General features: G+C 36.8%; 1 protein-coding gene across 10 annotated transcripts in view; it reads right to left on the bottom strand.

Annotated features, from left to right (window-relative positions):
• NUCB2 (nucleobindin 2) overlaps window positions 1–24003 on the bottom strand; it is a 49384-nt gene that overhangs the window by 16665 nt on the left and 8716 nt on the right. For 5 of the 10 annotated variants that reach the window (XM_060303457.2, XM_070046138.1, XM_060303459.2 and 2 more), the window contains 8 exons: window positions 15379–15522; window positions 14673–14780; window positions 9374–9500; window positions 2894–2997; window positions 1890–2075; window positions 1603–1693; window positions 951–1009; window positions 761–853 (listed from right to left, as the gene is read on the bottom strand). In XM_060303457.2, the coding sequence (XP_060159440.1) occupies window positions 761–853; window positions 951–1009; window positions 1603–1693; window positions 1890–2075; window positions 2894–2997; window positions 9374–9500; window positions 14673–14780; window positions 15379–15522 (912 nt within the window). Of the gene's footprint in view, window positions 1–760; window positions 854–950; window positions 1010–1602; window positions 1694–1889; window positions 2076–2893; window positions 2998–9373; window positions 9501–14672; window positions 14781–15378; window positions 15523–16457; window positions 16511–17477; window positions 17569–24003 lie in introns of all 10 variants that reach the window. The other 5 variants (XM_060303461.2, XM_060303462.2, XM_060303464.2 and 2 more) reach the window with 3 other exon arrangements.

Below are 24003 nucleotides of genomic sequence, written 5' to 3' on the forward strand. Positions count from 1 at the left end.
AGTTGACAACCTTTCCAAACCCTGTTTAATGGCTTTTATAGACTATGGCAAATTCAGTTACAAAAGTGAACTCTATGATGGCCAAAGAAATTAATTTGTTACTTGGAAGCCAGCACTCAACAAAAATCCCAATTTACCATAAATAGCTCAAATAACAGGTGAAAATCACTGAAGCAAAACAGTGGGCTTGGGGAATTCCCTGGTGGTCCAGTGGTTAGGACTCTGTGCTTTCACTGCCAAGGGCCCTGGTTCGATCCCTGGTCAGGGAACTAAGATCCCAAAAGCTGATCCCACAAGCCACGTGGTGCAGCCAAAAACAAATAAACAAACAAAACAAAACAACAAAAAAGTGGGCTTAAGTTACCCTGCCTATGATAGCTATTTCAGAGTTTTCAGCTTAGTAATGTGAACAAGAAATAAATACTTGTTGTTATAAACCATTAAGGTATTGAGTTTTTTAATTTCTTAGCAAAAACGAATACAGCATTTACAATATCAAATAATGGACTACATTATTTTTTACTTCTAAAAGAATGCTTTACAGCATTCTTTTATATGCAGCAGCATCTTAATATTTTAAAATATTTTAAAGCAGTTACAAAATAATTTTATTTACACTAAGGGAACCTACTGACTGTTCTGGATCAAAAATGCAAAATCCAATTAAATATTATATATATTTATTTTCCATTTTACAGTAAGATTTATTGCAAGAACTTGAAAACTCCACAGAAGTAACAGATAAACTTTTCAAACATACCTCATTCATTACATGTTCCCTCATTCTAAGCCTTTCTTCCTCCATTTCTACCATATCATCCTCTTCATTTTTGGGGTCATATACTTTCTCCAACTAAAAAGAAAAATTTAAAACCAACATAAAAGAAAGGAAGATAATAGAAGGAAAAAAGACAGAGCAAAACCACTGAATACTTAATGAACTCATTTACCTCTTTAGTAAATAGGGCTTCTAATTCTTGTTCATCTAGGAAGCCATCACTATTGACATCTAAAGTTTAAAAGTTACAAATGCAAAAACTGATTTTAATGCCTTAGAAAATTGATAGTTAAAATACAACTAATTACTAATGGTTTGCAAAAGTATTACTTAACACGAAGCATCAACATGCTACAGAAAAAGGTATCCTTCTTTCTTATGAAGCCTCAGATCAGTCCAACTGATAACAATTCACTACTTATTCATAATTCAACATTGTTATTTAGAAAAATATATATATTAACCAAAATATAAAGTGAAGCAATATGCTATAAGACTAAAAGTAAATTTTAATATTACAGCATAAAGTCCATTAGATATAACCTAGCTAGTCACAGAAATGCCTTCATTTTACAGAGAAACTTGTAATAAGTCATAAAATGACTCAAAAGTAAAAGCAAGTATAAAGACATAGCTACTGACCTAAAATATTTTATACTGCAGACCAGCAATAAAGACTACTATACTACCCTAGAGGAAAACTCTAAATGTTTACTATCAATAGGACTCGATTAGCAAACCTTGGCAGAAGTCAATTAAGAGTAAAGCATCTATAATTTTTCAAACAAAAGATATAAATATTAATATTGTATCAAATCTGTTACCATGTAATTTGAAAAATGTCTTGGGGTCAAAGTCATTAGGATCCAATCCATCAGTCTCTTCCCACACTTCTTTTAGTTGATCTTTGCTTCCCTGTGAATCAATTTAAAAAAAACCACTCAAGACAAACTATAATCTATGTATATAGGCTCAAAATAAAATATAAAATTGAAAAACTTTGCAGAATTAAGAATCAAGATTTTAAGTACTAATAACTTATAAAATTCTACTATCTGGCACAAAGAAGTATCTTCATCTAACTATGGTTTTACAAAGTCATAATCCTTACTGGATGATTAACTTTGGGATGACTTTCATGCTTTCTCTTCATTTCCTCAAATTTAGATTCTTCTTCTTTTCTCTTTTCTTCATTCAGTGTTTTTAAATATTCTCTCCTTTCATGTTCTTTCATCATTTCATATTTTTTAAATTCTTCATGTCGAGCTTTATCATAGTGTTCCAGATCACTTGTAGCCTATAATGCAATTTTTAAATTAAATAAGAAGATGTGCTTGAAAAATATAAATAAAGGCTTTCTTGCATATAGCATACTCTCTAACAGAAGGTAGCATAGGAGGGCCAAAACATATTTGACTTCTGTTTTAAATTTTACCCTTCTATTTTAGTCATTATCACTCTCAGAGATGTAGGCATTCAAAGAAACTAAAAGTTCAAAGCTAGTTTCAACTTTAGGAAGTTCCTTATAAGCAAGTAATATATAAATTTATTTTAAAAAGAAGAAAAAGGAAGGGACTGTATCAAATCTGTACAGTATAGAGAACTAGAACAGTTCCTAACGACTTAACTAAATCTAGTAACACCCAGGCTAGAACATCTAATTTGCTAACTTCATACAGTACAACACGAGAGGTCTACAAATTACAATCTAAAATCCCTGAGGCAGGATGTGTTTAAGAATTTTCTAGATTTTAGAAAAGACATACGGCATATATGCCATATCATTTAACACCCCAGAAGAGTTTCTAATCAAACAGATTAGTACTTCCTTATCAAAATCTATAAATACACTAAGTAAGCTAAATAAAACCTATAAATAGCCTTACTATAATTTAAGCCAGGTTTCCATTTTTATAGTATTTTGGAATTGTTGGCAAGGGATTACAGACCTGTATGTCCACATTATTATCTATACTAATAAGGGTTAAGCTATCTCCCTTTAAAGATATTCTAGAGAGTATGTAAAAGTTATACTACCACGTCATGGAATTTACTTGTCAAATTACAAAACCTCAAAGGCACAACAAAGACAACACATTTTGAAATGAGTCTCACCGCTTTGATTAGCATATCTAAATCTGTAGATTCAAACTTCTCAGGATTCAGGTGATTTAGATGATCAAATTGTTTTAGAAGAGCATGGTGGTCTATGCCTGTATCTGAAAGAAAAAGAGAAAACTGTAAACAATAACTTATTAGAAGCTAGAAACATTAATATAAATAATACATAAGAATAAGCATTCATATTAATTCCTATAGGATTTTATAAGAAAATTCAAAGTTTTAGATTTAAAAGTTCGTATTTTCTTTTAGAGTATTGTACATATTGTTATTCTAGTCAAAGGTAATGCCCTTGAATCTAGAATGGAATACAATTTAATGTGTACATTTTAATGTTATTTCAAGAAAGACTAGTTAGCTATCTTTTCCAGTATAATTTACAGTAAAAACTTTTTCATTATTGTAAAAGTACCAAATTTCGTACTTTTAATTAAACTCTAATATACTACCCTCACCAAAGGTCTAAGAAGAATTTCTTTCTTTTTTTTTTTTGTTTTTTTTTTTGCTGTATGTGGGCCTCTCACTGTTGTGGCCTCTCCCGTTGTGGAGCACAGGCTCCGGATGCACAGGCCCAGCGGCCATGGCTCACGGGCCCAGCCGCTCCGCGGCACATGGGATCTCCCCGGACCGGGGCACGAACCCGTGTCCCCCGCATCGGCAGGCAGACTCTCAACCACTGTGCCACCAGGGAGGCCCTCTTTTTTTTTATAAGAATTTTTTTTTTCTTTTGGCTGCACCAGGTCTTAATTGCAGCATGTGGGATCTTTTATTTGCAGCATGTGGACTTCTTAGTTGCGGCATGTGGATGCTTACTTGCAGCATGTGGGCTTCTTAGTTGTGGCATGCGGACTACTTAGTTGAGGCATGCGGACTTCTTAGCTGCGGCATGCATGCAGGATCTAGTTTCCCGACCAGGGATCGAACCCGGGCCCCCTGCATTGGGAGCACAGAGTCTTACCCACTGGACCACCAGGGAAGTCCTAAGAAGAATTTCTAAAAAGAATTGCTCTAAAATTTATATGAAGGAACTATTTTTATGCTGCTCCAATTAATCCTTTATGGAACAATAAAAATCTAATTCAGTAAATTCAATTGATTATGACTTTTTTTTTTGGCTGCACAGTACAACATATGGGATCTTAGTTCCTCCACCAGGGATCGAACCCTCGCCCCCTACACTGGAAGCACAGAGTCTTAACCACTGGACCGTCAGGGAAGTCCCTGATTATGACTGATTTTTAAAGAAACATCAACAGTTTTCTTTGTAAAGAACTTAAAAAAAAAAAAAAAGCTATAGTGTATTGTAGTTGAATGAGTGAAGCAATTCTGGACGATTTCAGTTGTATTATAGAACTGAGCAAAATATGTACATGTGTTGATTTGTTAGAAGTCAGGATTCTCACTTAGGAAAAAAGAACATACAAACATGAAAATGATGGAAGGCAGGTAAGAAACTTGGGGAAAGGGGTGGGAATTAGTGCTAACTGTGTGAACTTATTATTTCTAAACATACATATATAATGTGTACACATATATGCATGTGTATGAATATATATTTATATATGTGTGTGTACATGCATATGTGTATGGACATGCATGTATTTCCTATCTCTGTCCTATGGAAGTGTCAAGAAGAAAATATATCCCAGGAGTACTGAGCACACCTAGTGCCATCTCTTGGTCTGCAACATCATTTCGCACTAAAATTAAGAACCAGGAATCCTCAGAGAAATGGCTAATTCCAGGGCTAGGGCAGGGTATAAAGTACAAGATGAGCCTGGAACATATTGTTATGCCAGAAAGTAAGAAACAGCTGAATTTAGTTCAACTAAGCTTTCACTGAATTCTCAGTATGGCCCTGTACTAGAAGTTTTACTTATGAAGAAAAGCTCTGTTACAAAACCTAGCCCTAACGGATACGACCCATCACTGAAATACATGAAAAGACACTTAGCCTCACTCAAAATAAGAGAAATACATATTAAACCTGCACAATTATACCATCTAACAGAGTGGCAAAACTCCTAAAGTTTGATGATACTTATAATTAGCAAGGCTGTGAGAAATTATTGCTGGTGGGAATGGGTATTGTTCACCCTCTGTGGAGGTTGGCAGTATCTACCAAAATTACAAATACATATATCCTTTGGTTTAACAGTTTCATTGTGGGGAACTTATCCTACAGATAATCTTACATGGATACATAGTGGTATGTGTACATGAGTGTTCACTAGAAATAACCCAAATAACCTATCAACAGGGGTCTGGTAAATAAATTATGGTATACCTATATAATGGAAATCGGCGCAGTTGCTAAAAAAAATGATGGTCTCTATGTACTAATACAGAAAGATCTCCAAAATATATTCATAAAGGAAAAATACAAGCTACAAACGTGTATTGCATGTATCTTTTGTATAAAAGAGAGGAAAAATAAGAACTTTTATTTGTATTTGTTTATATGTGAGTAAAGAAACTCAGGAGGATGGTATTAGGGGCAGTGGGAACTGATAAAGTACAAAAATATCATGGAACTTTTTGCTATATACTTTCTTATACTTTTTTTTTTTTCTTTTTTTTTGTGGTACGCGGGCCCCTCACTGTTGTGGCCTCTCCCATTGCGGAGCGCAGGCTCCGGACTCGCAGCCTCAGCGGCCATGGCTCACGGGCCCAGCCGCTCCGCGGCATGTGGGATCTTCCAGGACTGGGGCACAAACCGGTGTCCCCTGCATCGGCAGGCAGACTCTCAACCACTGCGTCACCAGGGAAGCCCCTTACACTTTGTTTTTTTAAACCATGTGAATGTATTGCCTACTTTAAAAATTACACACACACCCTGCAAAATTAAGACGCTTTAAGCCCTCCTTCAAATTATCAGAAATTTTAATTCATAAATTTTGAATCAATGAGAAAATACTCATAACTTTTCTAAGCATATAAAACAGTTTACTTTAGATAATGAAATTCAGCCGCTGTCTTGGAATAAAGAAAATGTTGCCAAGATTAAGGGGATGGAAGTTGTCTAAGGGCAAAGAAATCTCAAACCACCTTAGGCCTGGCTTCAAGGATGGAATTACCTTGTGTGTCTGACCAGCTGAAGTAGGATGGTATGAGTTAATTTACCTCTCATTGATATCCTTAGTTCAGGATAAAGAGTATTTGGTACTTGTTTTCTAAGTCTATTCACCAGCAGAGAGTTTACTGCTCTACACAATTTCTCCAATATGATCCATTGACCAGAGGTACATGTTTAAAATGCAGGAACTTCCCTGGTGGTCCACTGGGTAAGACTCCGTGCTCCCAATGCAGGGGCCCAGGTTTGATTCCCGGTCGGGGAATTAGATCCTGCATGTATGCTACAACTAAGAGTTTGCATGCAGCAACTAAGAAGTCCGCATGCCACAACTAAGACCCGGCACAGCCAAAATAAAAATTAATAAATAACTATTTTAAAAAGATAAAATGCAGATTACTCATCCCTAGAATCAGAGTATCTGGAGGTGAGATCCAGTAATCTGCATTTTTAACTAGCTCCCTAAGGTGATTTTTATGCAATCTGAAGTTTAAGAACTGCTATTCCACCCTTAGTAAGTATTCAGATATTTATTGATGACAATGAACCACCCAGATAACCAACCTATGGGGGCACGTTACAAGGACACAGGAGCCAGCCTGAAGGGTCTCCCACTTGCCAAAGCTGGCCCTTGGATTTTGATTCATAATTAGAAAGGCCATTCCAAGACAATAAAGGAATTCACTTATGCTGTCAACTGTTGCTTTTATGGTTTTATTTTCTACACTTAAATCTTTGATTTATATAAGCACTTATTCTGATGTATATGAGATATAAATCTAACTACCTTTTTCCAAATGGCTATCCAACTCTATTAAGACTACTTATTTTTTTTTTTAATCTTTATCTCACTAATAATGAGATACCACCTTTAATTCAAACTAATTCCATATGTATTTAATTTTATTTCTGGAATTTCTATTTTGTTCCACTGGTCTTTCTACTTACATGACAAAACCATAGAGTTCTAATGTCTGAGGCTTAGTGATATATTTTAATATCTAATATATCTAGTCCTTCTTCTTTGTTCTTCTTCATAGGCACATCGGTTTTCTTGCTCATTTCCCTTCTCATATGAACTTTAAAATTAACTTGGCTAGTGCCAGGGGAAAAAAGTACATCTTTTTATTTGGATCATGTTAAATTTGTAAATTAACCTAAGAAGAACTGACATGTTCATAATGTTGAGTCTTTGTATCAAAAAGATGTTATGTCTTCCCCTTTTTTCAAATCTACTTTCGTGTTCTTCAGGAGCACTTTAAAGTTTTTATCTGAAAGTTTTGCACATTTCTTAATAGGTTTATTCTGGGTGTTTTATCTTTGTTGGTATCATAAATGGAGTCTTTTCTTCCATTATATCTCCTAACTGGCTGTTGTTTGTACATATGAAAAACACTGATTTCTGTATATTGTTTACCTTGCTGAATTTTACTTTTGTATATACTAAGTTTTTCAGACAAGTTCTTTGGGTTTTCCAAGTGAATAATTATATTACCTGCAAATAGAGATGGTTTTATCCCCTACTTTCCGATTATTTTACCTCCAATTTTTTCATTTGTATAATTCCTTTGGCTAGTACCTCCAAAACAATATTAATTAGTAGTGGTGACAGTGAGCATCATTGTTTTGTTTCTGCTTTTAGTGAGAAAATATATTTGTGTTTCCCCAATGTGTAGCTGAGTTGGACATATCTGATCATGTTACAGAAGTATCTATTGATTACTATTTTATTACTTTTTTAAAATTACGAAGGGGTGTTAATTTTTGTCAAATGCCTTCTCTGAATATATGGAGATGATCATATGAACAATGAGATTACTTTCTTTAAGATATCTTCACATTTCAAAAACTGCTTCATAGCTATTTAATCTTCTCATAGTCTAAAATTAAAAGAATATAGAAAGATGAATAGGCAGAGCACAGAGGATTTTTAAGGCAGTGAAACTACTCTGTATGATACTATAACAGTTGATACATGTCATTATAAATTTGCCTAAACCCATAGAATGTACAACACCAAGAGTGAACTCTAATATAAACTATGGATTTGGGGTAATTATGATGTGTCAGTGTAGGTTCATCAATTGTAACAAATGTACCACACTGTTGGGAGATGTTGGTATTGGGGGAGGCTATGAACGTTTGGGGACAGGGGTGTATGGGAAATCTCTGTACCTTACCCTCAATCTTTTTTTTTTTTTTTTTTTTTTTTGCGGTACGCGGGCCTCTCACTGTTGTGGCCTCTCCCATTGCGGAGCGCAGGCTCTGCATGCGCAGGCTCAGCGGCCATGGCTCACGGGCCCAGCCGCTCCGCGGCTTGTGGGATCTTCCCAAACCGGGGCACGAACCCATGTCCCCTGCATCGGCAGGCAGACTCTCAACCACTGTGCCACCAGGGAAGCCCTAAACACGTGTCCTTTTTTTTTTTTGCGTTTACCCTCAATCTTGCTGTGAACCTTATATTGCACTAAAAAAATTGTCTTAATTTAAAAAAAATACAAATTTCAAAGATTTATTCTGATTCATTATTTGTCCTTTGACTTTACAATTTCTCTTGTCACACCAAAACTTTCTTTCTTCTTATATCTATTCATATGATAATTTACAGCATTAGATTTCCTAAAATTAAGTTAATCTCGCATTCCTGAAATAAATCCACTTGCTATGATAGAATATTCTTTTAATGTCCAATAATTTTTGGCTTTGGCATCAACACATAATAAGAGTGTGGAAGTTTCCTTCTTAATCTATGCTCTGGAATACTTTAAATAGCACTGACAATCTGATCTTTAATGGTTTGGTGGAATTCCCTTTGGCACTATCTGAACCTGGTGTTTCTGTGGAGCTAGCTCTGACGATTGTTCTATTTCATCTATGGAAATTGTTCTCATTAGATTTTCTCTCTCTACTTTCTTTTGGTTTGCTTTGATGTTATTTTTCCTCTTTTAAATCAGTGGCTTAATTCATTATTTTTCATTCTTCCTTTTTACTGATATAATTATTTAAGGCTAATCATTTTGATTTTTGAATGACATGAATATATAACCTATTCAAAAAATTAAATTTTAAAAATTAAGAGAAGGTGGGACTTCCCTGGTGGCCCAATGGGTAAGACTCCATGCTCCCAATGCAGGGGGCCTGGGTTTGATCCCTGGTCAGGGAACTAGATCCCACATACATGCCGCAACTAAGAAGTCCGCATGTCGCAATGAAGATCCCGAGTGCCGCAACTAAGACCTGGTGCAGCCTAAATACATAAATAAATAATAAATAAATAAATTTAAAAAAATAAGAGAAGCCAAATCAATAATAACATTAAATGTTGACTATAGGAACATGGTCTGTAAACTGACCTTAACAACCAAATATTGGAATTTTCCTGCCTTTTCTTTAGCACTTACCTTGAAGGGAATCCAATTTAGCTTTAATCAGCATTCTTAATCTTGCCACTTCTTGCCTTTTCAGTTCATCAAGTTTTGTCCTCACATGGTGACTTACTAAATCCAGTTCTTTGCTTAGCCTCCCACTCTGTTAACAAAAATAATAAATTAATTTTATCTATTCCATTGCATTTTTAGATAAGACACAATATATTAAAAATAGGGTTATAATAAAGTAGTGATACTTTTGACTATTTTAGATAAATTTGACATTACAAACAGCATTTCTTTCAGAAGATATTGAGTTTGTAACTCTAAAATCAAGATGTCTAAAAACCATATAATTTAGAAAAGCATAATTAAAGCGCAAAGAAGAAACTCAAGAAGTAACTTAAATTACAAAATGGTGCAGCCACTTTGGAAAACAATTTTGGCAGTTCCTCAAAAAGTTAAACCCACAGTTACCATATCACCCTGCAATTCCATTCCTAGGTATATACCTAAAGAGTTGAAACATATATTCACATAAAGTCTTTTTTTAAATATTTATTTATTTATTTATATTTTATTTTTGGCTGCATTGGGTCTTCGTTGCTGCACTCGGGCTTTCTCTAGTTGCAGTGAGCGGGGGTTACTCTTTGTTGCAGTGCGCAAGCTTCTCACTGCGGTGGCTTTTCTTGTTGTGGAGCACGGGCTCTAGGTGCGTGGGCTTCAGTAGTTGTGGCACCCAGGCTCAGTAGTTGTGGCTCACTGGTTCCAGAGCACAGACTCAGTAGTCATGGCACACGGGCTTAGGTGCTCCGCAGCATGTGGGATCTTCCCGGACCAGGGCTCGAACCCATGTCCCCTGCATTAGCAGGAGAATTCTTAACAACTGCGCCACCAGGGAAGTTCTCACATAAAGTCTTAAATATGAATGTTCATAGCAGCATTATTCATACGAGCCAAAAAAGTAGATATAACCCAAATGTCCATCAACTGATGAATTGATAAAATATGGAATATCCATACAGTGGAATATTATTCAGCCATTAAAAGGAATGAATACACCAATACATGCTACAACATGATGAACATTGAAAACATTATGCTAAGTCAAAGATGCCAGGCACAAAAGGCCAAATTTTGTATGATTCCATTTATATGAAATGTCTAGAATAGGCAAATGCACAGATAATGAAAGTAGATTAATGGTTGCCAGGGGCTGAGGAGAGAAAGGAAAGGGGGAGTGATTGCTTAATGGGTACAGGGTTCCTTCTGGGGGGAAATAAAATTGTTCTAAAATTAGATAGTGGTGATGGTTACATGACTCTGTACATATAATAAAACCACTGAATTGTATACATTAAAGGGGCAAGTTTTATGGTATGTGAATTATATTTCAATAGTTTTTTTTTAAGTAATGTGGCCTCCTTAAGCTTTAGTCATTCCATATATAAACAACTTTTCAAAATTCATCTTTTTTAGGTTGTCTCCTTTGATTACATTTTTTCATAGATGAGTAATTCTATAAATGTTCCAAAATTTAAGAGACAAAATAGCTAGTGGTTTACCTTCTCTTGTTTAAAAATGCATTTTCAATCAGAAACTGCAAGTCTAACTAGCAATCAGGCACACAGACCCTTCAGGACTGAGTCAAGGGGGAGGAAGGGAAGGAAAAGAAACGCCTCAAGCAAGACCAAGAAAGAATGTTCAGAGAGGGAGAAGAGCTAAGAGAATATGCTGTTACAGAAGCAAAAAGAGTAGTACATTTCAAGGAGAGAATGGTCATTATTATTAGATAAAACAATAGTTCTCAAGTGTGGTCCCAAAGTGGAAGCATCAGCATCACCTGGGAACTTTAGATATGGAGGCCCTAGACTTACTGAATCAGAAAGTCAGGAGATGGGGCCCAGAAATCTGTTTTAACAATTTAAAATCTGAGAACCACTGAGATAAAATAAAGGAGTCCAGTAAGAAGAGGAATAAAAGGTGCTCACTAGATCTGGCAATTAAGAAATCACTGACAGGTACTTCCCTAGTGGTCCAGTGGTTAAGACTCCATGCTCCCAGTGCGTGGGACCTGGGTTTGATCTCTGGTCAGGGAACTAGGTCCCGCATGCTGCAACTAAAGATCCCGCATGTCGCAAATAAGACCCGGTACAGTCAAATAAATAAATATATATATATATATTTTAATTAAAAAAAAAATAAGGAAGTCAACTGATATCCTTCACAAAAGTACATTCAGGAAAGTGGTGTGGGTGAAGCCATAATCTTCCCAGTTAGCAATGTTTGGTAAGTGAAGAAACATAGTATGATTCTCCTTTCAAAATGCTTAGCTGACAACAAAGGACAACTTCTAACTTTTTTTTCCAGTTTTTCCGGAGACAGGAGGCTTTGCTCAGCTGTTTGTAATGATTCTGTCGGCTTGATTTTTATTGTCTATTTTTACTCAATTTCTTTTTCATTAAACAACTGTTTAACTTACTTCATTTTGTCTCCCCCCACGCAAGCCTATAGGGAATAGGAATTGACTGTGAAAGGAAGACAGTTATAAAAGTATTCTCCTATACCGAAGAAGGCAAGCTTGTTGTTTTCTTTTCCCTGATTATCTCTATATAGTAACTCCCATTACCCACACTGTCTGTTAGCCCCCAAATAACGCTCTTAGTCCTAACTGAAGTAAATAAGAGACATTGAAAGTTCTACATTAAATATCATTCATCCCAGGAAATTAGTTCCACAGCTCAAATGAATTTTTCAAGGAAACAAGAGATTATTCTCAAAACAATTCAGGGGACTGTAGATATCATACTAAGTGAAATAAGTCAGAGAAAGACAAATACCGCATGACATATGTGGAATCTAAAAAAACAGAACAAACAAACCAACTAAACCAAACAAAAAACAGATTCATAGATACAGAGAACAAATTGGTGGTTGCCAGAGTGGAGGGAGGTTGGGGAAGGAGTGAAATGGGTGAAGGGGATCAAGAGGTACAAACTTCCAGGTATAAAATAAATAAGTCATGGGGATGTAATGTACAGCATGAGGTCAATAATACTGTATTAACTTTGTATGGTGACAGATGGTTACTAGACTTATTGTGGTGATCATTTCACAATGTATACAAAAGTCAAATCACGATGTTGTACATATGAAACTAATATAATACTGTATGTCAAATATACTTCAATTAAAAAAAGATAATTCAGGGCTTCTCTGGTGGCGCAGTGGTTGAGAGTCCGCCTGCCGATGCAGGGGACACGGGTTCGTGCCCTGGTCCAGGAAGATCCCACATGCTGCGGAGTGGCTAGGCCCGTGAGCCATGGCCGCTGAGGCTGCGCGTCCGGAGCCTGTGCTCCGCAACGGGAGAGGCCACAGCTGTGAGAGGCCCGCGTACCACCAAAAAAAAAAAAAAAGATAATTCAAAAAAATAAAATAAAATAAAATAAAGATAATTCAAGGGAATTATTGGCATAAGGCTGTTACCATTCTCCCAGAAAAATTCACAGCCTCCAAGAGGACAGCTGTGAACTAAAAGCCACACACAGGGATTTCCCTCGTGGTGCAGTGGTTAAGAATCCACCTGCCAATGCAGGGGACATGGGTTTGAGCTCTGGTCTGGGAAGATCCCACGTGCCACAGAGCAACTAAGGCCGTGCGCCACAGCTACTGAGCCTGAGCTCTAGAGCCCGTGAGCCATAACTATTGAGCTTGACTGCCACAACTACTGAAGCCCGAGCGCCTAGAGCCCATGCTCTGCAGCAAGAGAAGCCACCACAATGTAAAGCCCACACATCTCAACGAAGAGCAGCCCCCACTCACGGCAACTAGAGAAAGCCCATGTGCAGCAACGAAGACCCAACACAGCCAAAAATAAATAATAAATAAATAAATTTATTTTTAAAAAATAATAAATTAAAATAAATAAAAGCCACACACAGGTTCTGATAGTGGCCACAACCTAATGTGGGTCAGACTTTCACAGGGGCCCAGACCAGGGACAGAGACTAAAATAAGGATGTTTGATTCAGAAATTTTCCTTCAAACAAAGTTCCAGGTAAGATAACTTTTTACGAAAGTTAAAAACAGATAAACAAAAATAACATAAGCAAACCAATAAAATTATCTTGAGAGTTATAACTGAAAGTTTAAAATTAAATCATTGGAATTTTTTTTACTGCTGACTCTAAGATAAACCCAACTAAGTGGATTCACTACCCTTCAAGGGTGGGCTTTAAAAGAATCTCTCACGTCAGATCTTGGTTTTTACAACCTTCTTTCTTTATTGTGAATACTAAGGAGATGTCTAGGGCTAGGATAATGTCAAATAAATAGGGTTCTTAGGACAGAGACAAATAATTAAACCTCCCCTATTGAGATAAGATATGGCCCGTTACGTCTTCTATTAATCTGGACCTGATTAAAACACCAGAACTAAACCTGTGCTAAACCTTTGAATAGCTTCCGGCTGTCCTCACATCATGATTCAAGCCCCTTACCATGATGTACAAGGCCCTCTGTCATCTAGCCCATGACTCTTTCCAACCTCATCTTTTGGCCAGTCATGGCCTCCACTTCCCAGGCCAGGTTCCAGCAACAGTTACTCCTTCCAGGTTCCTATATATTCCTGTCTCTGTTCCCTTGTACCTTGGCCTAGCATGTCTCCCAGTCTTTCTCCTTTTCTCAGCCGCATATTTAAGCACAGGCATAATCTCTACCAGGAAGAAAGACTTCCCACCTTCCCCCACTGCTTCCTACTGAATTAGGTGTCCATCCTCTGTATCTCCAAAATGTATTATACACTCAGCGTATATTTATCTTAGTAATCTTTTTCTGGATATTAGTCTCCCTTGAGGGTTCTTTAAGGGCTAAGAATGAGTCTTTGTTTTTTGTTTGTTTGTTTTAATTATTTATTTTTTTATTTTTGGTTGCGTTGGCTCTTCATTGCTATGTGCGGGCTTTCTCTAGGTGCAGCAAGCGGGGGCTACTCTTCCTTGCCGTGCACAGGCTTCTCATTGCAGTGACTTCTCTTGCTGCGGAGGACGGGCTCTAGGTGCGTGGGCTTCAGTAGTTGTGGCATGCGGGCTCAGTAGTTGTGGCTCACGGGCTCTCGAGCACAGGCTCAGTAGTTGTGGCAAATGGGCTTAGTTGCTCCGTGGCATGTAGGATCTTCCCAGACCAGGGCTCGAACCTGTGTCCCCTGCACTGGCAGGTGGATTCTTAACCACTGTGCCACCAGGGAAGTCCCGAGTCTTATCTTTGTAATCCCAATACTTAGCTCAGTGTCTGGCATGCTCAAGTGTTTGGTAAATAATTATTTAATTACATTTACCTTTATTTCCTCTATGTCTGCTTTCTGGAGCTTTTCTCTGAAATGATTATCTGTTTCCAGCACATCAATCACTTGCTTGAGGTATTCATCATAATAAAGTCCAGTATCCTTCAAATTAAGAAACAAACAGTAACTCTTCTGAAAGTTTTTCCTTTCCTGTATCTAAAGATTTCAATCCTAAAAAAACAAACAAACAAAATAAAAAACGTCTAGCAAAATGGCATTGAGACATACCTACTTTGATAGTTTGGGCAGCCAAAGTTAAAAGCTGTATTTCTCAAATGAAGAGAGTTGTATCAGGACCAATGTCATGTTTTACTCTTACATAAAGGTAGATTTTCTACATGGCTTAGACAGTGAATACTTAACCAATATACTAATTGGTTTTACCCCCTTGTCACCTGTCTCTCCTCATTGTTATCTGTCTCTTCTCTGAATATAGTACGTTTTCTTGGTTGGTTATCTCTACATTGGAAATATATTATGATTAATTCTTCTATACACTAATATACTAATTAGATATATATATCTAATATAACTACATTAAAAAAACTTTGTCTGATATTAAAGAACATATGCTTATCCAATACTCTTTTTACTGCTATTTCAGAAATAGTTCCTAAATGTCCAATTTTATAAGTAATAAATTCTTAGCAATATTTTAGTTAAAATTCTTCCCACAAGGTTATCTTTAGCATTCACTTACTGGTGGTTCTATCTTTGCACTGTCCACAGGTTGAGCATTTTCTACTTTTGTCTTGTCTATGTCTATAGGCACAGCTTCAAGAGCAGTAAGTATACATGTAACCAAGAGAAAACAGTATTGTAGTAGGATGGTCCTCCACATCATCTGAAATAAAGGTACAATTATATTAAGGTTCTGAAAACACGTTTTCAAACTATATATACATGCATTCCCAATGCCACATTAATAATATATTTAATTTCAGGAAGTTTAATTCAACAAAAGAATTCTAGGAAAGGGGTTAAAAATAGATTATAACATCAAAAATAATGCTTAAAATAGATCACTAAAGAAAATCAGGAAAGAAATGCTTTTCAGCTAAAATTGAAATGACAAGTAAACAAAATTTTAAAGTTTAAACTGCTATATAATATAAGAAAACATTTGGTTAATTATAAAAGCTTCAGATAAAGACAGTAATGAGGGACTCAATTTTTTTTAAAATAAATAGTCCAAGTTTAAGAAAGGGAGAAGGGGGACTTCCCTGGTGGCACAGTGGTTAAGACTACATGCTCCCAATGCAGGGGGCCCGGGTTTGATCCCTGGTCAAGGAACTAGATCCCACATGCATGCCGCAACTAAAAGTTCACATGCTGCAACTAAGGAGTCCACATGCTGCAACTAAGGAGCTGGCGAGCTGCAACTAGGAGCCCGCCAGCCGCAACTAAGGCCTGGCACAACCAAATAAATAAATAGTTTTTTTAAAAAAAAGAGAGAAGGGAAAACTATTTATTTTTTTCTCTATTAAAATACTAAAGAGCCAAAATTATTTCTGGATATAATATTTAAATTAGCTTCAATCGAATTTTGAAAATAAGTTGCTCTATGAACATAAATTGATTAAAAGAGACAAATAACTGGCTACAAGTATTCTCTTAACTTTCCTAGACATTATTTTACCATAGCCAATAGTCTTATGTTAAAATTCTGTTTGGCCAATAATTTTTCAGATAAATAGGTCAATAAAATATCAAGCAGGGTGTAACAGCATTGAAGCAAAAGAGGAACAAATACTGCTGGTCCCCCAATATTATTCAAACCTTGCTCATTCAGCTTCTACTTCATAAGGATCTTTGTAGCTCCAGAGGATCTACTACAAGAATTAGAATGAATAAAAAGGTCATACTTAATTGATTTTATATAGAGAGAGTGATATTAGGATCCAAGTCAAAAATAATGGTCTGACCATCAATCTGGAATATGCATTATTAATTTAGAGACTCCCAAACTTAGCTGGCCATGGACTTTTTTTTTTTTAAGTAACATGTTTTTATCTACAGAACACAATTTGGAAGAGTACATTGCCTCATTTTCATCACAACCCTACGTAATACATAGAACAGTGACTCATTTTATGGATGAAGAAATTTTTAATGGAAACAAATCACTCATAGAGCATTGTCTTGCATTAACAAAATCACTAGAATCCACATTTTAGTGCTATTTCTAGTATATCAAACTTTTTAGCATCTTTATTGAGATATAATTCACATGCCATAAAATTCACCCATTTAAGGTACAGGATTTGACTATTCTATAAAGATGCTACTCAAAGTTTAGTTCTCAAACCTGAAGGATAAAATCATCTGGGAGCTTGTCAGAAATGCAAATTCTCAGCCTGCAGCCAAGACCTCTGAAATCAGAATCTCTGGGGTGGGGACCCAGAATCTGTTTTAACAAACAATCCAGGTGATCCACCTATATACGTATGCTCAAGGCCAAGATTCACTCTTCTCTAGGACACTAGTTCAACATGATTGCCGTGAATAAATGGTTTTTATAATGAAATGTTTGGGAGATACTGGCTCAATGAAGCTAAATAAGTTTCCACCTTCATAAGACTTCCAGAACTTCAGATCGGCTACTCTGCATTATGAATCTCTAATAGAAAGATAGTTTGTTTCTCCACAGAATCTTTTCCTAACCATGAATTACCTCCTCTTCCCACAATTATTTTTTATGACAACAAAGTTTACTTCTCATTCATGCTTCATGCCCGCTGTAGGTACGTGTTTTATTTTTGCTCTTTTGAGATACAATTTACATGCTATAAAACTTACCCTTTTCAATTGTACAATTCAGTGGTTTTTAGTATATTCACAAGGCTGTGCAATTATCACCATTATCCAATTTTAGAACATTTTCATCACTCTAAAAAGAAACCCCATACCAATTAGTAGTCACTCCCCACTCCCCCTATTCTCTCAGTCTCTGGCAACCATTAATCTACTTTCAGTCTATATAGATTTGCCTATTCTGGACATTTCATATAAAACATGTGGCCTTTTGTATCCGGCTTTTTTCATTTAGCATTGTTTTCAAGGTATAACCATGTTGTAACACGAATCAGCACCGCATTCTTTTTTTTTGGCTGCATTGGGTCTCGTTGCTGCGTGCAGGCTTTCTCTAGTTGTGGGGAGTGAGGGCTACTCTTCATTGGGGTGTGCAGGCTTCTCATTGCAGTGGCTTCTCTTGTTGCAGAGCACAGGCTCTAGGCGCGCGGGCTTCAGTAATTGTAGCATGCAGGCTCAGTAGTTGCGGCATGCGGGCCCTAGGGTGTGCAAGCTTCAGTAGTTGTGGCGCATGAGCTCAGTAGTTGTGGCTCGCGGGCTCTAGAGCGCGGGCTCAGTAGTTGTGGCACACGGGCTTAGTTGCTTTGAGGCATGTGGGACCTTCCTGGACCAGGGATCGAACCCGTGTCCCTGCATTGGCAGGCAGATTCTTAATCGCTGTGCCACCAGGGAAGTCCCAGCACTTCATTCTTTTTTACAGCTGAATAGATTTGCCATTGTATGGATATTCCACATTTTGTTTATCAATTCATCAGTTGATGGACATTTGGGTTATTTCTACTTTTTTGGCTAGTGTGAATAATGCTACTACGAACATTTGTGTTCAGGTTTTTGTGTTAGCATATTTTGAATTCTTTAGGTTGTATACCTAGGAGTAGAATTGCCAGGTCAATTCCATAACTCCATGTTTAATTTTTTGAGGAACTGACAAACTGTTTTCCATAGCAGCTGCACCTTTTTCCACTACCACCAGCAATATAAGAGGATTCTAATTTTTCCACATACTAACCAACACGTGCTATTGTCTATCTTTTTTATTATAGCCACCCTACTGGGTGTGAAGCGGTATCTCACTGTGATTTTGATTTGCATTTCACTGGCTAATGATGTTGAGCATCTTTTCAAGTATTTATTAGCTATACCCTTTACCTTTAAAAAAATTAATTTAAAAATATTAAGTTAGTTGGTTTTTTAAAAACTCTGAATTGAAAGTTTTGTTTACCTTTGCAAGTCCCATATGCCACTGTAAACAGGCTGACCAAATGACCATTAAACAACGTAAAAGTTTTAAGGGTAATCATGGTTGAAAGGCCCAAGTTATGACTTAACTGCTCAAGTCAATTTTGATCTCTTCTACACACACTTCTGGAGCTTAATTAAGTCTCCGCAGCCCCTAACATGGTACCTGTACAGTTAGAAAATGAATAATTGCTAAAATGGTTTGAATAGTCTCTCTATAATAATGTACACAGAGAAAGTCAGCTCAGGGATATACCTCCATAACTTCATTTTGCAGACCCCATCAGGAACTGTGATTATCCCTTGATGTGGTCAATCCAGAGTTCAAAAGAATCTTTCAGGACTTCCCTGGTGGTGCAGTGGTTAAGAATCCGCCTGCCAATGCAGGGGACACAGGTTCAATCCCTGATCTGGGAAGGTCCCACATGCCACGGAGAGGCTGAGCCTGTGCACCACAACTACTGAGCCTGTGCTCTAGAGCCCGCGGGACACAACTACTGAGCCTGTGTGTCGCAACTACTGAAGCCAGCATGCCTAGAGCAACAAGAGAAGCCACCACAATGAGAAGGCTGCGCACCACTACAAAGAGTAGCCCCTGCTCGCTGCCACTAGAGAAAGCCCTTGTGCAGCAATGAAGACACAACACAGCCAAAAATAAAATAAAATTTTAAAAAAATACATTAAAAGAATCTTTCATACAGACTTCTCCCCTCCACCTGTGTCATCTCCGATGTCCCTTAGGCTCTCCTTTTCCCACCATACAACACACGCACACATTAATAAGCAGTTCTGTCTTAGCAATTGGCAGCTATGTCACATACCTTGAAATATGCTCTTTTTTTTATAGTGTCCACCTTTACTTCAATACACAATAGAAGCTGAGAGTAATAAAAATAAACTATAGATAAATCCAATCTTGGAAGTGGAATCTCTTTACCAATTTGTCACTTCTGCTCTCTCACTCTTCTTTCAAGTCTACCATAAATACGAAGAGAGTCAAGCAAGAATGTGTTTGTATATATGAATATGTCCATGTGTCTGTGTCCTGACAGCATCTCAAAGTGACAGAAAGTCTCTGGGCATCTACTCTAAAACACTGACTGAATTTATGGTTCATAAACATTTCACTGGGTCCCAGGCTTATAAATAACAATAGAAACCATCTATTGAGTGTCTACTATGTAGCAAGCAGTATGCCAAACTTTTTTATTACATTAACTAATCTATTTCTTATAAAGGCCCTGGGAAATAAATATTATTATTCCCATTTTATAGTACAGGAATCTGAAACATATCAGTTAAAAAACTTGATCTGGGTCACACAGCAGTAAATCGTAGATCCAGAGTTTGGACCTGGGAGTGACTGACTTCAAAGAGTATGTCTGCTTTTAAGCACTGGTTCTCAAAGTGTGGTCCCTGAACGAGCAGCATCTGCACCACCTGGGAATTTGTTAGAAATGCAAATTATCAGGGCTTACTCCAGATCTTCTAAATCAAAGAATCTTTGAGGAGGGTGAGGAAGAGAAGAGGGGGGGCAAAATCTATTTTAACAAGCCCTATAGGTGATTCTGAGGCATGCTAACATTTGAGGACATACTGCCTCTCCTTAGCTCTATTATTCACAAACCTCTTCTACTGTGAGAGACAAAGAGAATGTGTATCTGAAAAGTAAATTTGGATCCTCAAGGAAATGAAAGTCAGATGTTACATCTAAGAAGGGTAAGGCAAAACTAAATTTAGGTCTATATTCTAATTCCAGCTGTACCATTCACTTGCTATGTGGTCATAGGTCAGTCAGTTAACTTTCCCTGCTTCCTCATTTTTTTAAATAATGAATTTTTTTAAAGAGACTTTAACTAGACTTCAGTATTCTTTAAGCTCTTAGATTCTATTATCAGCTTATTCTTTTGAATAATGTGTAGATCTTTTCTGTTACCTTATCAGAAATACTACTAAAATTGTTTGTACTCACACCAATTGTAAGAAATTAAATTATATGATTTATAAATGTCTTTAAACCAAACATTGCTTATTCAGCCAGCTGAAAATTACCTTGGTAGATCAAATAGAAGATCTGGGTGCTGGGATACAAAGAATACAAAAATCAACTACCAAAGAAAGTTCCTATCTAGATAAAATAAGAATGAAGTAAAGCCAGGAATGTTTCACACTTCCCATACAGAGTGTGAGACACTGTACACTTTAAAAAGAGTGAATTTTATGATATATGAATCATATGACAACTTTTTTTTAAAGTAATGAAAAATAGAGCAAAAAATCTGAGCTTATAAAATAAAATGCGAACATTAAAAAAGGAACAAATACAATTTACAAATATCATTTACCTACAAAAGTAAAGAGGTTTTAGAACTAGCCATGCTCTATAAATTTTCATAATTATCCAATTTTTACATTCTTAATGATTTTTGTCTGTTTGTCCTATCATACTAGAAAAGTGAAAATCTTGCACTTTAATTTTGGATTTATCTGTTTTTCCTTATAATTCTGTCCATTTTCATTTGAATATTTTGAGTTTATGTTATAAAATGTACACAAATTTGGGCTTCCCTGGTGGCGCAGTGGTTGAGAGTCTGCCTGCCGATGCAGGGGACACGGGTTCGTGCCCCGGTCCGGGAAGATCCCACATGCCGCAGAGCGGCTGGGCCCGTGAGCCATGGCCGCTGAGCCTGCGCATCCGGAGCCTGTGCTCCGCAACGGGAGAGGCCACAACAGTGAGAGGCCCGCGTACTGCAAAAAAAAATGTACACAAATTTAAGATTTTCTAGGTTTCTGGTGGGTTTAATCTTTTTCACATTTGAGTGACCTTTATACCCCAATTTGCCTTAAGGTCTATTCTGACAGTAATATAGGTAAACCAGTTCTCTTTTGATTAGTGTGTAGATACACACAAACACACACACACACATTCTCACACACTTTATTTTATTTATTTTTTCCATTCTCTAATAAATTTTCTTTTATTTGTATGATAAAGACCAGTTATATATAAAAAATAAGTGTCATATTTTGGGTTTTTTTGGTTATTTTGAAGTACACTTGATAAGGATGAAATCTTCCTAGCTCATATTTTTATTTTTTTAACTTTTTATTTTATATTGGAGTATAGCCGATTAACAATTTTGTGATAGTTTCAGGTGCACAGCAAAGGGACCCAGCCATACATATGCATGTATATCCATTCTCCCCCAAACTCCCCTCGCATCCAGGCTGCCCCATAACATTGAGCAGAGTTCCCTGTGCTATACAGTAGCTCCTTGTTGGTTATCCATTTTAAACATAGCAGTTCATACGTTTTTTTTAAATTCAGCCTAATAATCTTTCCAACTAGAGTATTTTTTCTGTTTATATTTAATCAAATTACTGACATTGTACTTAATTCCTCAGTTTAATATCTCAGAAATCAGAGTGTTTTTCAGTTAATGGAATATTAAAATGTGGTTGACTAAGTGGCAATAGCAACATAATCTTTACTGCCTGCACATGCATGAACTTTATTATAGCTATTCCTACTTCCATCACTTCAGACTGAGTTTTTGCATTTTGGGTACTTCACAAATTGAATTTAATTGCCATTTAAAATATCTTCAAAAGGATTCAATTGTGATTTGGCATTGAAATGAAAAGCTATTCTGGGGAATTCCCTGGTTGCCTATTGGTTAGGATTCTGGGCTTTCAATGCCGTGGCCCAGGTTCAATCCCTGGTCGGGGAATGAGATATACCGCAAGCCTCGCAGCCAAAAAAAAAAATATTTTGTAAACATAGAAATGAAGCAGCTGATATTAGTGAAGCAAATATTTGATGTTAAAGGAATAACAGCAACTTTACATTTTCTTGTAAAAGAACATTTAAGTGCTTCACCTGACTTTAGACAGGAAGATACCAACAAATAGACAAAGCTGCCTTACATTTTGAGATGCAACAAGATTATCTATGAGCAGCCAAACAACGCAAATGAAGGCAGTAGAAACTGACAATGCCTCCAACAAATAAAAAAAAAATTATAGAACATGAGGCTGATTTGATGGATTCATGAATCGTTAAGGCAAATGTTAATTTGTCAGAGACTTCCTATCAAGACTAAACAGAAGCTGCATAATTTCCATGTAATCTGACGAAGAAACAAAGCTGAATTTAGTCAATAGGAAATGCTGAAAAAATCCTGATGTTCTTCACAGGCCTCAAAATGATATACTAATGCTAAAGGTACTAAAGAGATTGATATCCTGAGAATGGGTTACATAGGGAATAGCATATCACTGAAACACTAGCATAAGCACCTATGGCCAAAAGTTGCTGCCATATTAAATTTTAAACTACAAAAGCATTTCCCAAAAACGTTACTGTGTATGCAAAAGAGGGATTATGGCTGAGTTAAAGGAAGGCTAGCTAAATCTGGTTTGAATGTTCAAGAGCCTTTCGTGGTCTGCCAAGGGTGTGAGTTTAGTTCTTGATGCATTCTGAGGCTGCATACATGATGCCTGGGATTGTTTTAAAAATAATCTGGGGGCTTCCCTGGTGGCGCAGTGGTTGAGAGTCCGCCTGCTGATGCAGGGGGCACAGGTTCGTGCCCCGGTCCGGGAGGATCCCACATGCCGTGGAGCGGCTGGGCGCGTGAGCCATGGCCGCTGAGCCTGCGCGTCCGGAGCCTGTGCTCCACAACGGGAGAGGCCACACCAGTGAGAGGCCCGCGTACCGCAAAAAAAAAAAAAAAAAAGAATAGGTTGCTGGAAAGGTATCACAACTTGATGTTATTCCTGATGCCATGTCTAGACAAAATATAACCCCTCAACATTTTAGTCAATAAACAACTGAAGGAGAGGTTGAGGAAAGAAGATGGATCTGACAACTTTCCATTGTCATCTTTTGAAAAGCACTGGCATCAAAGCTTGCAAAATGAATGTCAGAGGCTTGGAAGAAAATTCCAGGCAAATGGTCTTAAAGAAATTCCCAGAATAAAATTACCCTCACTCTTCATAGTAGAGAGAACAATGTCGTGTGGGAAAACACAAACATTCACAATTCTGAATCAAGGAAGCATTTCAAAAGACTCAGACTATGAATGTGAAAAAGCCTTAGGAATACCTTAACCAATTTATTTAACTTGTAATTTCTTTATGTATCTGCAAAAGTGATGTGAGAAAAATCTATATGTTTAAATGAATCTTAAAAAGCACTTTCAAAAAAAAAAAAGCACTTTCAGTAAACACAAAATGAAATTATAAGTGATAAAGCACAGTGTAATAATTTAACTGG

This window comes from Globicephala melas, chromosome 8 (genome assembly GCF_963455315.2).
Source record: "Globicephala melas chromosome 8, mGloMel1.2, whole genome shotgun sequence".
NCBI lineage: Eukaryota > Metazoa > Chordata > Mammalia > Artiodactyla > Delphinidae > Globicephala > Globicephala melas.